This window comes from Calliphora vicina, chromosome 5 (genome assembly GCF_958450345.1).
Source record: "Calliphora vicina chromosome 5, idCalVici1.1, whole genome shotgun sequence".
In the NCBI taxonomy this organism is placed as follows: Eukaryota; Metazoa; Arthropoda; class Insecta; order Diptera; family Calliphoridae; genus Calliphora; species Calliphora vicina.
Genome location: NC_088784.1, coordinates 36,667,560 through 36,681,553, shown reverse-complemented (window position 1 = coordinate 36,681,553; position 13,994 = coordinate 36,667,560). Strand labels below are relative to the sequence as shown.

Sequence of the window (13,994 nt, the reverse complement as noted above, 5' to 3'; positions counted from 1 at the left end):
CAACAGCATTAACAACACTGATTGTCAATAATAGAAATCAGCTGTTACTCAATTGCAAAAAAGTACTTAACGCAGTTGCAAAAAAGTACTTAACGCAGTTGCAAAAAAGGGTATTATCTCACCCTGAAATATAATTGAGGGTGAAATATGTAACATATTTACCACTTATTTATGCAACATATTTAGAAAGCAAAACGGCAACTTTTCGCATGTTTGCATACATTTTTAGAATGGAACATACCCCTGCGCCAATGGTAACATAAATGGAACATTTTTCTCAGAAAAGAAAACACCATTAATCAAAGTATTTGGTATAAAGAAATAATACTAAGTCCTAAATGCATGTAATATTCTTCAGGCTGAGTGGTCGGTATTTAGAAGGACGGTGAACTGGCCAAGGTTCATAGATTATTGGTTAGAGATCTTCACATTTATATTGATGGCGGGTGTATTGAAGAATATGCTGTTCTTTAACGAGATATTGCGACAAAGAGAAAATTGCAACAGATTTTGCAGTCTTCTCTAGCTATCAACTTACATTTATTGTCTTTAATAAATATTTCCGACAATCTTTCGATACCTTGTAGCATTCGAATTTTTAAATAAATACGCTATTTTTCTCAAAACTTTAAAGTTCTCGAAAATTTACCAATACAATATACATACATATCTCATTCACCTTTAAAAAAGAAGTTCATTTAAACAAAATGCACTAGTTAATAACAAAAATATATATGTTTGGTATATGTAGTTAATGTAAATATAAATATAAAATACCAAGAATTTTTATTTACCGAGCAAATGCAACAAACTGCACAGTGGAACAATTAAATTTATTGTGCAGTCAAATTTTGAACATAAAAATAAATAATCTATATCATTCAGTATTATGCTATGTACTTTTAAAATAACAGAAAACATTCGAGTTTTTTTCGTTAGATTATTCATGAGACTTCTAGAAGATGACGCAGTGTATATAAATAGTAACAGTGGAACAATTCAAGATTGAAGCATTTGTGAGGGGCATTAATGATCTTGAATTAAAACATGCGGTATGTGCCTCAATGAAGCCATCGTTTGCGGAAACCGCCAAGACAATATCTACGCAGCAAATATGCAAGGAGCCAGATCTTGAAGTTGTTGCTGCGAAGAGTAGAAATATTGTGAACGATGTATGTATTTTATCAATATTTCAACGTAATTGCTCCCACAGTGCTCTGCTTCATAGATATAAACCAAAAAACATCTGTAATTTAAGCACAAAAAAATATATAAACGATTTTCCACCAAATATTGTGCAACAAACCAATTCCATTCACCCCCTTACATATATACTAGTGCAATGGCAAACGAACAAGAAAAAAAATACAAAATTAAAATGTATTTTGTAACATGTGTTTCTGTGCGAGAAGAAGAAGTATTTATTATGAAAATAATGTTTACAGTTAATGGAGTTTGGACATAATAAGAATAAATATTATATTTTGAAACAAGATGTCAAGAAGATGTGGAATATGCAATAAAGTTAATATGATATAGAAACAGGTCATGATTTAACTCTCAGGATATATTTGATTAAAATTCTATAGTAATAATAATCGCTTTTGTTACATTAAAACAATGCCCAAATTTCATGTTTGTATTTCACTTTTGAAACAAACGAGTATCAAATTCAAAAACTATATATAGTGCACGGATCCAGTTCAACCATTTGGAGGGGAAAAATAGAGTAAAATTTATTTTACAATTTTCTTTTTTCCTTTTTATACCCTTCGCCATGAGTGTCATTCCGTTTGTAATTTTTACATTTTTCATTTGCGACCCCACAAAATATACAGTGAGCCTCAAAAGTGAGTATACACTAAAAACTATTTGATTTGTTTAAGATAATAAAAATCCTAAAATTTATCTATAGATTAAAATTTAAAAGTTTCGGTTTGTTGGAGAATGGGCTGAAAAATAGATTCGGTTGTGAAAAAAAAAAGATTTAAGTCGGACTATAATGATTTTCGTGACCTTAAAAAAAATCTAATAATTTTTGGTGTATACTCATTTTTGAGGCTCACTGTATATATTCTGGATCATTATAGATAGCAATGTCGATATAACCATGTCCGTCTGTCCGTCTGTATGTTGAAATCAACTCTCCGTAGCCCCTAAATAACTTACATACATGATTCATACATCAATATATCGGTAATTCTTCCGGCTCGGTTGCTATTTAAAATCAACAAAACTGGTCCATAAATGGCTGAGATATAAGGAAAAAACCGGGAAAACCTCGATTTTTGATCTATATCTGGATTACTAAGTCATTAATATAGACAATATGGATATCTAATGATAGATATTTCAAAGTCTATTGCAACGATGTATACACGGCTATAGTAAGTTGGACCTACAATGGATCAAAATCGGGAAAAATATTGTTTAATCCGAATTTTTTATCATCAAAAAAGTTGTGTTCTGTCTTAAATTCTTTTTGCATAAACAATTTTTTTTAAAATTAAAAAAAAAAATTTTAAATTTAAAAAAAATTGGAAAAACCTTTTTAAAAAAATTTAAAAAAAAAAATATTTTTAAATATAATTTGGTGAAGGGTATATAAGATTTGGCACATCCGAAAGTAGCTCTCTTACTTGTTTATATTAAAACTATTCGATTTTGGGGGTGGGAATTTCTTTTTTTTACCCCCACCCGCACCTGGTGGATCCGCACCTGGTGTAGTTTAAAGCAATAGTAAAATAATATAAAATTACACTCTCTTGTTTAAAAGAATTTAAAATTTAAATTTGATTAGCTAACGTTAATCAATCGATACATGGTTAATGTCGTCTTGTGGTTATTATTACATGAAAATGACATCAAATCTAGTTTAATCGGTTAAACTAGTTAAGTGTTTAATAGTTAACAGGTGGTCAGTAGTTTTGTGGGTTAAAACCAAACAGTAGAAGGTGTAAAAACGAAAACTATAAAATGTGTAGTGTAGTAAACGATAGAAAATTTAATTGTCTCTAAAATGTATGAATATAAATATTTTGTAGTAATTAGTAGACAAAAACCCACTCAGTCAGTCTGTCAGATGTATGGAATTAGGGTTGTTTTGTAGGCATTAATTAAATTGATCAAAATCAATGGCATTAACCTCATTCTAATACTGTTAATGGATAGATGAATGACTATTGGTAACACAAATTCTTAAAGAATTTATAAAATAAATATAAAACTAATTTAAAAAAATAATAATTTATGTTAATTATTGCATAAACTACACCACCTACAAAATTAAAACATATTGGTTTTTTAAATTGAAAAATGTAAAGAAATAGAAAGAATATTTTGAGACCGTAAGAAGGGTGATATTTATTTTTTACAAAAATCTATAGATCTCTTTGATCAGGTAATACAACTTCCAGAAACTTTGCTAACAAATTATTAAAAGACCTATAGAGAAAATTTTTAGAATTTAAAAAGTCTTAGATAATGATTGTATTCTGGACATTCTTTAAAAACTTTTAGCACTTAAATGGTAGTTAAAATTGTACAGGATTCGAAAAATATATTAAAAAATTGACTGAAGAAGCTACAACATTTTGAAAATGAGTTAAAAATAAAATTTTTAAATATTTTTAGGTAAACAAAATTTAAAATTTTTTTTCAAAATAGTTTTTAATTTATTTGAAAAAAGTTTTACCAAATTTTTTGTTTTAAATTTATTGAATTTTTTTTTTTTTATTTTCGAAATTGTTTTTAAATTTATTTTAAAAATGTTTTTTTCAAATTTCTTTATTGAAAAAAAATATATATTTGCCGATTTTGACCCATTGTATGTTAAACGTACTATATATAGCCTTATATACATCGTTGAAATGTACTTTAAAATATCTATCATTGGATATCCATATTGTCTATCGAGGCTATCCCGGTTTTTTCCTTTATATCTTATATTTATGGACCGATTTTGTCGATTTTAAAGAGCAACCGAGGCGGAATAATTCCCGATATATTGATGTATCATGATTCATACAACAATATATCGAGAATTCTTCCGGCTCGATCGGTGTAGGTTATTTGGGGGCTACGGAAAGTTGTTTCAACATACAGACGGACATGGCTATATCGACTTCGCTATCTATAACGATCTAGAATATATATACTTTGTGGGGTCGCAAATAAAAAATGTAGAAATTACAAATGAAATGACAAACTTATGCCTTTGCCACTCATGGTGAAGGGTCTAAAAATATGTCAGATATTATCTTTTCTAAATCATTCGTTTACAACTGTTATTTCGGTCAAAATGGTCACCGAAAAAAAGTACGTTAATAAATAATTAAATTAAAACATTTAAAAAAAAATGCAAAATTGACTTTAAAAAAATAGCAAAAGATCAAAAGATTCGTCGTCGCACTATTTCCAAAGCCATTAAACAGTATGAAGATGACTTAAACATTGAAAGGAAACCTGGATTTGAAAGAAAAAAGATCTAACAGATATTAGTAAGGCAAAATAAGACGAACAACTCAGTAGAAGAGCACCGAACACTTCTATCAGAAAAGCAGCTCGTAAGGTTAAATGCTCTGATTCTTTTGTGCACAGAGCCAAAGCTAATGCTGGGTTGAAGTCGTATAAAGTTCAGAAAGTTCCAGATCGCAATGCGTAAAGAGAGCAAAAGAAGGAGCGAAAAAACTGAGGTCCAATTTTATAAAAAAAAAATACACCAGCTGTGCGATGGCAGACTTTTCACAACTTTCGGTCAAGTTTTTTATGTTTCTCATGGAATAGGTTATGTTCAAGTACAATTCCAGACAAAAAAACAAAGAAAATCCCTCAAGAAGTTTCTTTGCCATTTGCAGTTGTGGCACAGAAATTCTTAAAACAGCATATTTCTGGCCCGATTTGACATTATGCTACTATGAAAAAAAGAACTTGAGTGGTATTCAAACAATTTTCTGGCTCATTCTTTACAATTGCATCTCCTACAATACCCAGCTAAATATCAATATTATCACTCCAGTAATAAAAAACGCCACACAATCTTTGGTTCAGCTCACGAAAGTTTGGAAGTGATTTTCAATATCACGCGTTAAAATTCATATTTTCAATTCAAACAACAAACAACAATGCACATATAAATATCGGGAAGATAGTGGAACTGGATTGGACACTCCGAAAATCGCCGTGCGATATTGCAAGAAATGACATTGAATGGAATCCTCAGCTTGTTGAGGTATGTTATATATCGAGGGACTATATTCAAAACCATATATCTTAAAAATCTCAAGTTACAATTGGTCAATTCACAAGGTCTCTTATCATGTCATATTGTGTTAATGTTCTAATATTTCACAATGGTTTAAAAATGTTATTGTTGCCATTCAAGCAAAAAATGTCCTAAACTATTACTACTCTGTTAGCTATGTTTATTGTGCTGTCGTAACCAACCAGCAGAGACCTGCGCCGAACCCTAATAGCCGCATACGCCGAGCCGCCGAGTCGCTGATAATATTCGGGAGCCGACACTGAGAATCGCAGTCAAAAAGTTATAGTCTGGAAAAATTATGCAAAGCCGCCATACCATTTTTCACAAGCCGCCGCCACCGATAAAAGTGTTCGACACAGGTCTCTGATAATCAGCTGTTTTTGTTTACAATTATTTTTTGAACAAAATTTGTTTTCGTAAAAGTGTAAAAGTGGTTGCAGAATAATATTTAATGGACTCTAAAGAAGATATTCAGGTAAGATATAATTTACTTTATCCACATATGAACTAATATTTAATAAACGTTTTTATTTCAGCCAAAGACCAAACGTGTGCGCACCAATCCCACCAGAAAATGGAGTTTAGTAGAGGAGAATCAGCTGATATAGATTTGAAATAGCACACTTAGTTATGAGGGGTTGTTCACAACAGTCGTATTTTTTCTTGTTATTATTTTAGTACTTCTGAAATTAGGACACCTTGTGAATTAGCTTAATATGTTTTTAAGGCCACTACTATTGTTTAATAAAGATAGAGGGTTTTTTCTACACACAAATTAATTTTAATTAATTAATTGTAAGAAATACATTTTAAATTGGATTTAATTTGTGACTTCGGTCAATTTCAGCATTTTATAACAATATGTATTATAAGTTACAAACAATTGGTATTGTAAAATTAAGTTTTAAGTTTAATTTAGTTTTTCTGGAATCTGAATCAAATTATTGTAGCAATAATGGTATTCAGAGAGACTTGAAGGTATTTAAAATGAACAGAAACTAAGAATTTCGGTTCAATATTACTTGTATGCATATGGTTTAATTAGAATAGGAATAGGTCAGTAATAAAAAATTTACCATGGTTCAGCAGGCGCTGATACACGAGGAGGAAAAAAAAGGAAATCCAAAACTAATATTTTTAGAACAAAATTAAAAAATTTTTATACAAAGCAGGACAAATATCGAGGAAATTATTCCATTTCCCCCTCTCAAACCATTGACTTAGATCAGCGCCTGTGGTTCAGATAGATTCAAATATATATTTATATATGTTTAAACACATCGAAAAGGCTTTATAGTCAAATAAAAATAATTGTCCAGATTCGTGATAAGTATACCCAAATGAATAAGAAAACATATGTATGAATTAAAAATGTATTACACAGGTCAACAGCAAAAAAGGCTACACTAACCACTATATAGATTTGATGCATCATGGTTACCTAAGTACAAACATGCTAAAAATTTTTAATTCTATGGATAGATTTTTTTTAAATTTTTTTTTTAAAATTCAGAATTTTTTTAGATGTTTCTCCACATAATTTTTGATTACTCAAAAAGGGTTTGTCCGATATTACTGAAGTAAACTCAAAAAAACTCAAATTTACATATCATTCAATCTGTTTGTATATTGCGTTTTAATCGGTTCAGTAGTTTTTTTTTGTGAAAATATAAAATTTTTTGTTTTAAAAAAATCATGAAAAATCGAAAACGGCAGAAATTGTTTAGATTTGTTACTTTATCGCAAAGCCACATGTAAAAGGAACAAAATGAGATATCGATCATAAAAATCGATGGATTATTTTCGAATTTATTCAAAATTAAGTGAATTCGCTTATTTTCAGAAAATTGTATGTGCGTACAATCGTGTACTTTGAGTGTAAATTTTACATGTGTTTTGTTATTGTAACAAAAACAAAACACATGTTGAACTTTTCTAAGTTTACTTCCATAATATCGGACTAACCCTTTTTGAGTTATCATAAATTATGTGGAGAAACATCAAAAAAATTCACAATTTTAGAAAAACAAATTTAAAAAAAAATACTTCTCCATAGAATTTAAAATTTGAACCATATTTGTACTACTGAAACCACAATACATCAAAATTGTGTATTGGTTTAAAAAGCCTCTAAATTTTTTTTCGATTTTGTTGCCCTGTTTTATTTTAAAAGATTCAGAAATACATTTTTTTAAGATAGAGAAATTACGAAATTATTAATAAAATTGCAAAAAAAAACATTTTTTTCTTTTAAATTTATACCAAAGATGTGAGGTTGTTATTTGCCATCAAATTGGTTAAATCAGCATTCTCCATCAGTAATTGAATTGTAATTGAGATATTTGCCACTATTATTTAATATTATAGAAACGCAATTGTAATGTATAAAGCGAACTAAAGTAAACTGGCCTGAAGATCAACTGTTTGAGAAATCTAATACTAAGAGTTAATGGTTCTTAGACAGTTGCTTCTGGAATGACGTAGGAAAGGCCAACACACGACAAATTGTATGAAGTATCAATTTGGTGTAAAATTTTAATTGTTTAATTAATAAAATTTAACAAATACCTCAAACACTATCGATCGCATTTTAAACACAATTTTGATTTTCTCTTACAGTTTTAAATTCTTCTATTTAAAAGCTATTTTTGCTTAAAGTTTTTTATTAAAATTGTATTCCCTGCTCCATTAGACACAATTCTTACTAATCATTGAAATGTGATTTTCTTAAATTGAATATAAAATAAGATTGTGGTAAAAGTTGCTTGCTTACCTTTACTTCCTTTTAATATACTATTGAGATTATGATTGTTGTTGTTGCTGCTATTCCCACCTCCATTAACTGTTGTTGTTGTTAATGTTGTTGTGGCTTTAATGTTGCTGTGAGGATTGTTATTATTATTATTATTCGTTGATATTTGGCTATTTATAGATGAGGAGCCACCCAAAGAGGTAACGTCCTCACGGGAAGCATGTAATTGTTGCTGCTGTTGTGGTTGATTCTTGAAAGCGGATGTAGGAACTATGCCTACTATGCCGCTTGCAGTACAACTAACTGAGGCTGTATCCGTTTTGTGGCCAATTATAGAATTTCCAGTTACAACAAGCGGGGCAGCAGCAACAGGCGGTGGCGTAGAATTAATTTTACTATTACTGCTACTGCTGCAAGTGGCATTTGTTGTCGTGCTACTACTACTGCTACTAGAATTACCGTTGTTGTAGTTTGGGTTAAAATTGTTATTATTGTTGTTGCCATTTGCATTGGCAGCAACATTTTCTAAATTCGAATTTCCGTTAAATGTTGCTAAACCCGTTGTTGCCGCTGCTACTGTCGATGATGTAGTAGCTGCACTATTCGCAACAACAGCTCCACCATTATTATTTGTATAATGCAGTGAATGGCCCACGGCAGGAGGTGGATGATAATAATTATATTTTTGATGATGATGATGTTGTTGCAGTTGTTGTTGTTGTTGCAGTAGTTGATAATGTTGCTGCTGCTGCTGTAAATAATCCTCCTGCTGTTTTTGTTGCTGCTGCTGCTGGGCAGTAGTTAAACTAGAGGCTGTTGAGACAACATTTGTGGTTGTAGTGGCAGTTGAATAAGTGCAAGTTCCAGACTCAATCACATTTACTATCGATGGTGCTGAAGCCGATGACGATGACAACGTTGATGATGTTGCAGCATCCACGCTATTGTTACTCATAGTCGTCATAGTTGCATTTGTTATTGTTGAAGAATTTCTTGCAGCTAAAGACGGCATTTCTAAGCAGTAATTCTTACAGATGTCATTACTGTAAAACAAAATTGCACTCTTTCAAAACACTACTTCCGGATAATTAAGATTTTTCTTTGCGTTTTCTTGTGCCAACAAAAAGCAACACATTTTTCACATTCTTTTAAATACATACATAAATATATGTATCTGTATAGGTATAATTCTATGTATTTTTAGTTTCGTACATCCATTAACAATTCAATTTTAATTATTTCTCAATCAATTTTTTACTTTGCAAAATGAATTTAAATAAACAATTTTTTATGAGATTTAATTGGTATATAAATGATTTGTTTCTCTTAGTTATTTGCAAAGATTATATTTTTTTAAAAAATATTTATGTATATTTTTGAAATAAACATTGTATCACATGATTTATTTATTAGATACTCAGTATCTAGTAGAATCTGTAACGAAATAAAATACATATATAAGTTTATTAATTTTTATTTCCTTTTTTCTAAGTAAAGTAATTATAAATTGAATAAATTTAAAAACTAATAGAAGTCTACAAATGATTAAGATGTTAAAAATAGCAAAACCTTGAAAGTTATCTAAGGTCTAATTAGAGTTATTATAAATTAAGTACGATTTGCTGATACAAATTATAGATTTTCATCTCTTCTTAATGAGTGGTTTTCATAAACATTTTCAATTGGCTAGGATTCTATAACTAAATGAATGAATAAATAAAATAAAAAAACTTAAATTTTATATAAGATTCATAGCTATATAACAAACTATCTTAAATCGATGCGCTTCGATATCCCAATTGTAGTAAAATGAACAAACCGGGAGAGCCATCGTTCTGATACCAAATTTTAGACATAATAAGTAAATTACTTTGTTGTCAATGTTCAAGATATCTCTTAATAAATATTTACTACATATAGTAGGGGCTACCCTAACTGTTCCAATCCTGCCCAACATAGTAACACCTACAAATCTTAATAAAACTCACTATTATAGTTTTTCAGTTATTCGATATCAACACAAGCTTGGCTACCCTAAAATACCCTTTCAGTTGAGCTACCGTCACCGCTAAGCTACCGTTACCGATATTCTATAAATAATTTGAATTATAAAACAAGTAAGAGAGCTATATTCGGCTGTGCCGAATCTTATATACCCTTCATCAAATTATACTTCAAAATAAAAATTTTAAATATTTTTAAGTAAACAAAATTATTTTTTTTTTGTTTTTTTTTTAATTTTTCGACCGATTTTGCTGATTTTAAATAGGAAACTTCTCGAAAGCATGTCTGATAGAATTATTGAAGATTTGGATCCCGAAGATATCTGGGGTCTTCAGAAAATTGATTTCAACACACAGACAGACGGACATGGCTTAATCGACTCCGCTATCTATAAGGATCCAGAATATATATACTTTATAGGGTCGGAAATGAAAAATGTAGAAATTACAAACGGAATGACAAACTTATATATACCCTTCTCACGAAGGTGAAGGGTATAATAACTAATTTTTCAGCTCAACTACCGTCACCGCCAAGCTACCGTTACCGATGTTCTATAAATAATTTGAATTATAAAATAACTAATTTTTAATTTTATTAATTGAAATGAAACCTAACAAATTTAAAATATTATAAAATATCACCTTTGTCAACTAATTTATATTTTTTGTTTTATTAATAATTTAGGCTGAAATTACCGTTACCGAAATAACAGCAAAAACCGTGACCGCTAAGCTACCGTTACTGAAATAATTAATCCAAATTAGTCATAGCCTATCTTGGTTTACTTTGGAGTTTCCAAAAAACCTACGAAATTCAAAACCGAGGTTTTGGTTTTGAAAAATTCTAAACTAATCGGCTTCGTTTATTTTTGGTTTTGGGTTTGATTAACATATTATAGACACAAGAATCATTAGATTTTAGTTTATATTGCAGTTATACCGAATCCCAAAATTACATAAATATGATCAAATAAGTATTACTCAGACATTTCTTAACCGATATTAATTTATATCCGATGAGGAAATTTCAATATCTTTCAAGTATAAATATGTACATTAAGTTAATTTTTATTATAATTTATTTGTAATAATTCAAATGACCAATGAAACAATCGATAGAAGTATATAAAATCTAGGAAAATATAAAGTATACTGGAAAGATTTTACATCATCTGTGACAGAAAAATTGCTCAAACTGTCCTGAGCCTATTTGATACGAAAAGTTATAGTTTATGCTGACACAAAAGGTCCAAAATATTTTTTACAGCAACAGTTCATAGAATTCTGATGCAAAAAAAAACATAACAGAAAATGCAATCATGTTTTTTAAAAATAATACTTCTGCTGCACAAACGTGTGTATTGTTAGAATTTTTACAGACTCCAGGTCTCAGAGTTTTTTATAAAAATAACATGTTTTAAAATTCCAAAAAAGGGTTTGGAGCTTTTACATACATATATTTCATTGCAATCTTAGTACATAATACGAAGCGCTTACGATCGTGTTATTGTAAAACATCGATTTAAGAATTTTTTATAGATATGTATCAAAAATATATTTTTGCTACTATGAAGTTTTTTTTGCTTCGAATCATATTGAATCAGAAGTGTATTATTACACCAAAATGTAATGGAGAAAATCAAAAAAATCGTTAATATAGAACAATAATAAGAACTGAGATCGTAAAATTCTTAACACACGTTTTTTATTAAAACTTTTAACCCAAGTATTATTTGATTTTTTTTTATCAAATTACCTTTGTAAAGCATGTCAGTTATAATAATTGACATTAAACATAATGTTTAATGTCAATTATGTTCATTTGTTGTTAATCTAATTAAAATGAGTAGTGGCCAGAAAAAAGTGCGTACTAAAATTATTAAATATTTTCAACAAAACCCAACTTGGTCCTACAAAAAGTTGGCTCAAAGGTCTGCTATCAAACTGTTTCCAATGTTATTAAGCAGTACCGGATGAACTTGTCCGTTGATATAAAACCTGGTTAAAAGGTAAAATGAATGGTCCACATGATGTTTCTAAAGCCAAATAAATAGAAAACATTTTCAAAAGAGCTCCCAACACCTCCGGTAGGAAAGCAGTCCGGTTAGGTCAGTACTCACACTATTTGGTACGAAAAGCTAAATCCAATGTAGGTTTAAAAGAATACAAGGCTCAAAAAGTCCCTGACAGGAACTCTGCTAAAAATTTAGAGGCCAAAGACAGAGCACGGAAATTGCAGTAAAATTTTATACAAAATTTTATTGAAACTCGGCATGCGTTCTTTTTTTGCCAAATTTCTTTTGTATGTGTCAAATTTCTAGACTTTTGCTTGGATAGAAAAAATATTATGCGAAAAAAATCGATTTGGATTGTATGGGCAGTGGGCGTTGGTCGTGGACGATTTTGATAAAATTTAATTTGTTTCTTAATTTAGTCCATATAATTCTCGGTGCCAAATTTCAATGCTCTACGACCACTCCTTATAATTTTTGCACAAAAATGTATTGCATTTGGATTACATGGGCGGTATGCGGTGGGCATGGCCGATTTTGATAAAACTTAGCAAACGTGCATTTTTAGTTTCAAAAAATGTATGTAACAAATTTCTAGACTTTTGCTTGAATATAAACAAATTTATGCGTAAAAATCGATTTGGATTGTATGGGCGTTGGGCGCGGACGATTTTGATAAAATTTAATTTTTTTCTTAATTTAGACCATATATGTAATTCTCGGTGCCAAAAACGACCACTCCTTATAATTTTTGCACAAAAATGTATGAAGCCATCTGTGTGCTGCGCTGAGGTACGAGTAATTTTTGTGTGTGCCGAGGATCCTACGAATTTTATAGTTGACTCTTCCGATTAATTTCTCCGACAGCCGGTTCTACGCACTGACGACCCGAATATTCGAGATTTACTTTTATTGAATAAAAGTTAATTATTTTTTTATTAATCGAGTGAGTGATTGATTATTAGAATGAATAACGTGAAAAAAATAATTTTAGAAAATATATTTAAAACCAGAACATGTTAAACTATTTTAAATAAAAATAATAATAAATTATAGCATTTTAATTATATAAAGTCTGGTTAAATATTTTATGAAATAATTGATTCTAGAAAGCCTTTAGTTTCCAAAGTATTTTTTTAATGTATAAGACTTTCCGTAACTTTATAAAGTGTTTGACTAAAATTGATTATAAATTATATTATTAATTGGAAAATCATTATAATTCTAATGTAGAACGTTTTTTAGGTCTTTAGTCGATTGGGAATGAATGTAGAAAGTCGTTTGTAATAAAATTCTCAATGTAACCAACTTGAAATAAAATTATAAACTATTGGTCTTGTTTTATTGTGGTAGTTTTGTACAACTGTTTGTTCATATACAAAATTTTTTTTAATTTCAAATTAAAAATAACTTATTAGACAATTATTGATCGAATAATTTTTTTATTCGAAATTGAAAAATGTTTTTCATTCGAAAAAAAAACAGCTCTATATGGGCAAAAACACAAAACATGTAAATCGATGAAACAGATATTAAGTCTATTATTTCACCTATCCCCCATTCAAATGTCCTCCCGAAATAGGACTTTATCGGTCATAACTGTTTAATTTATATAATCTACACAAATTTCGCTCCAAATAAGTCTTATGCATATGGAATTCACGCCACCAAATTTTATGATGATAATTTTTCATAGCTTCCATATAAGGCCCGCTTCTGAAAATCATGTTAACGAGCATAAATCTCTTTAAAATGTTGGTATCCACATAAAATTTAACAGAAATAAATTTCATGTGGACAGAAATCACACGACCTAATTTCATGGCGATCGGTATATAATTAGTCATAGCTCCCATTATAACTCCCATTATAAATTATTAAAATTAAAAAAAAATGTTTTTGTCATTTACTCAGTGTAAAAGGTCGGTCAAGCCAGACCATTCTTTCTTGTTTTTAAGTAG

General features: G+C 29.5%; 1 protein-coding gene across 1 annotated transcript in view; it reads right to left on the bottom strand.

Annotated features, from left to right (window-relative positions):
• Magi (magi) overlaps positions 1–9,200 on the bottom strand; it is a 58,226-nt gene extending 49,026 nt beyond the window's left edge. Inside the window, exon 1 of the mRNA XM_065511134.1 lies at positions 8,037–9,200. Coding sequence (XP_065367206.1) covers positions 8,037–9,027 — 991 coding nt within the window. The 5' untranslated portion in view covers positions 9,028–9,200. The remainder of the gene's footprint in view (positions 1–8,036) is intronic.
• Positions 9,201–13,994: the final 4,794 nt, after the last annotated feature.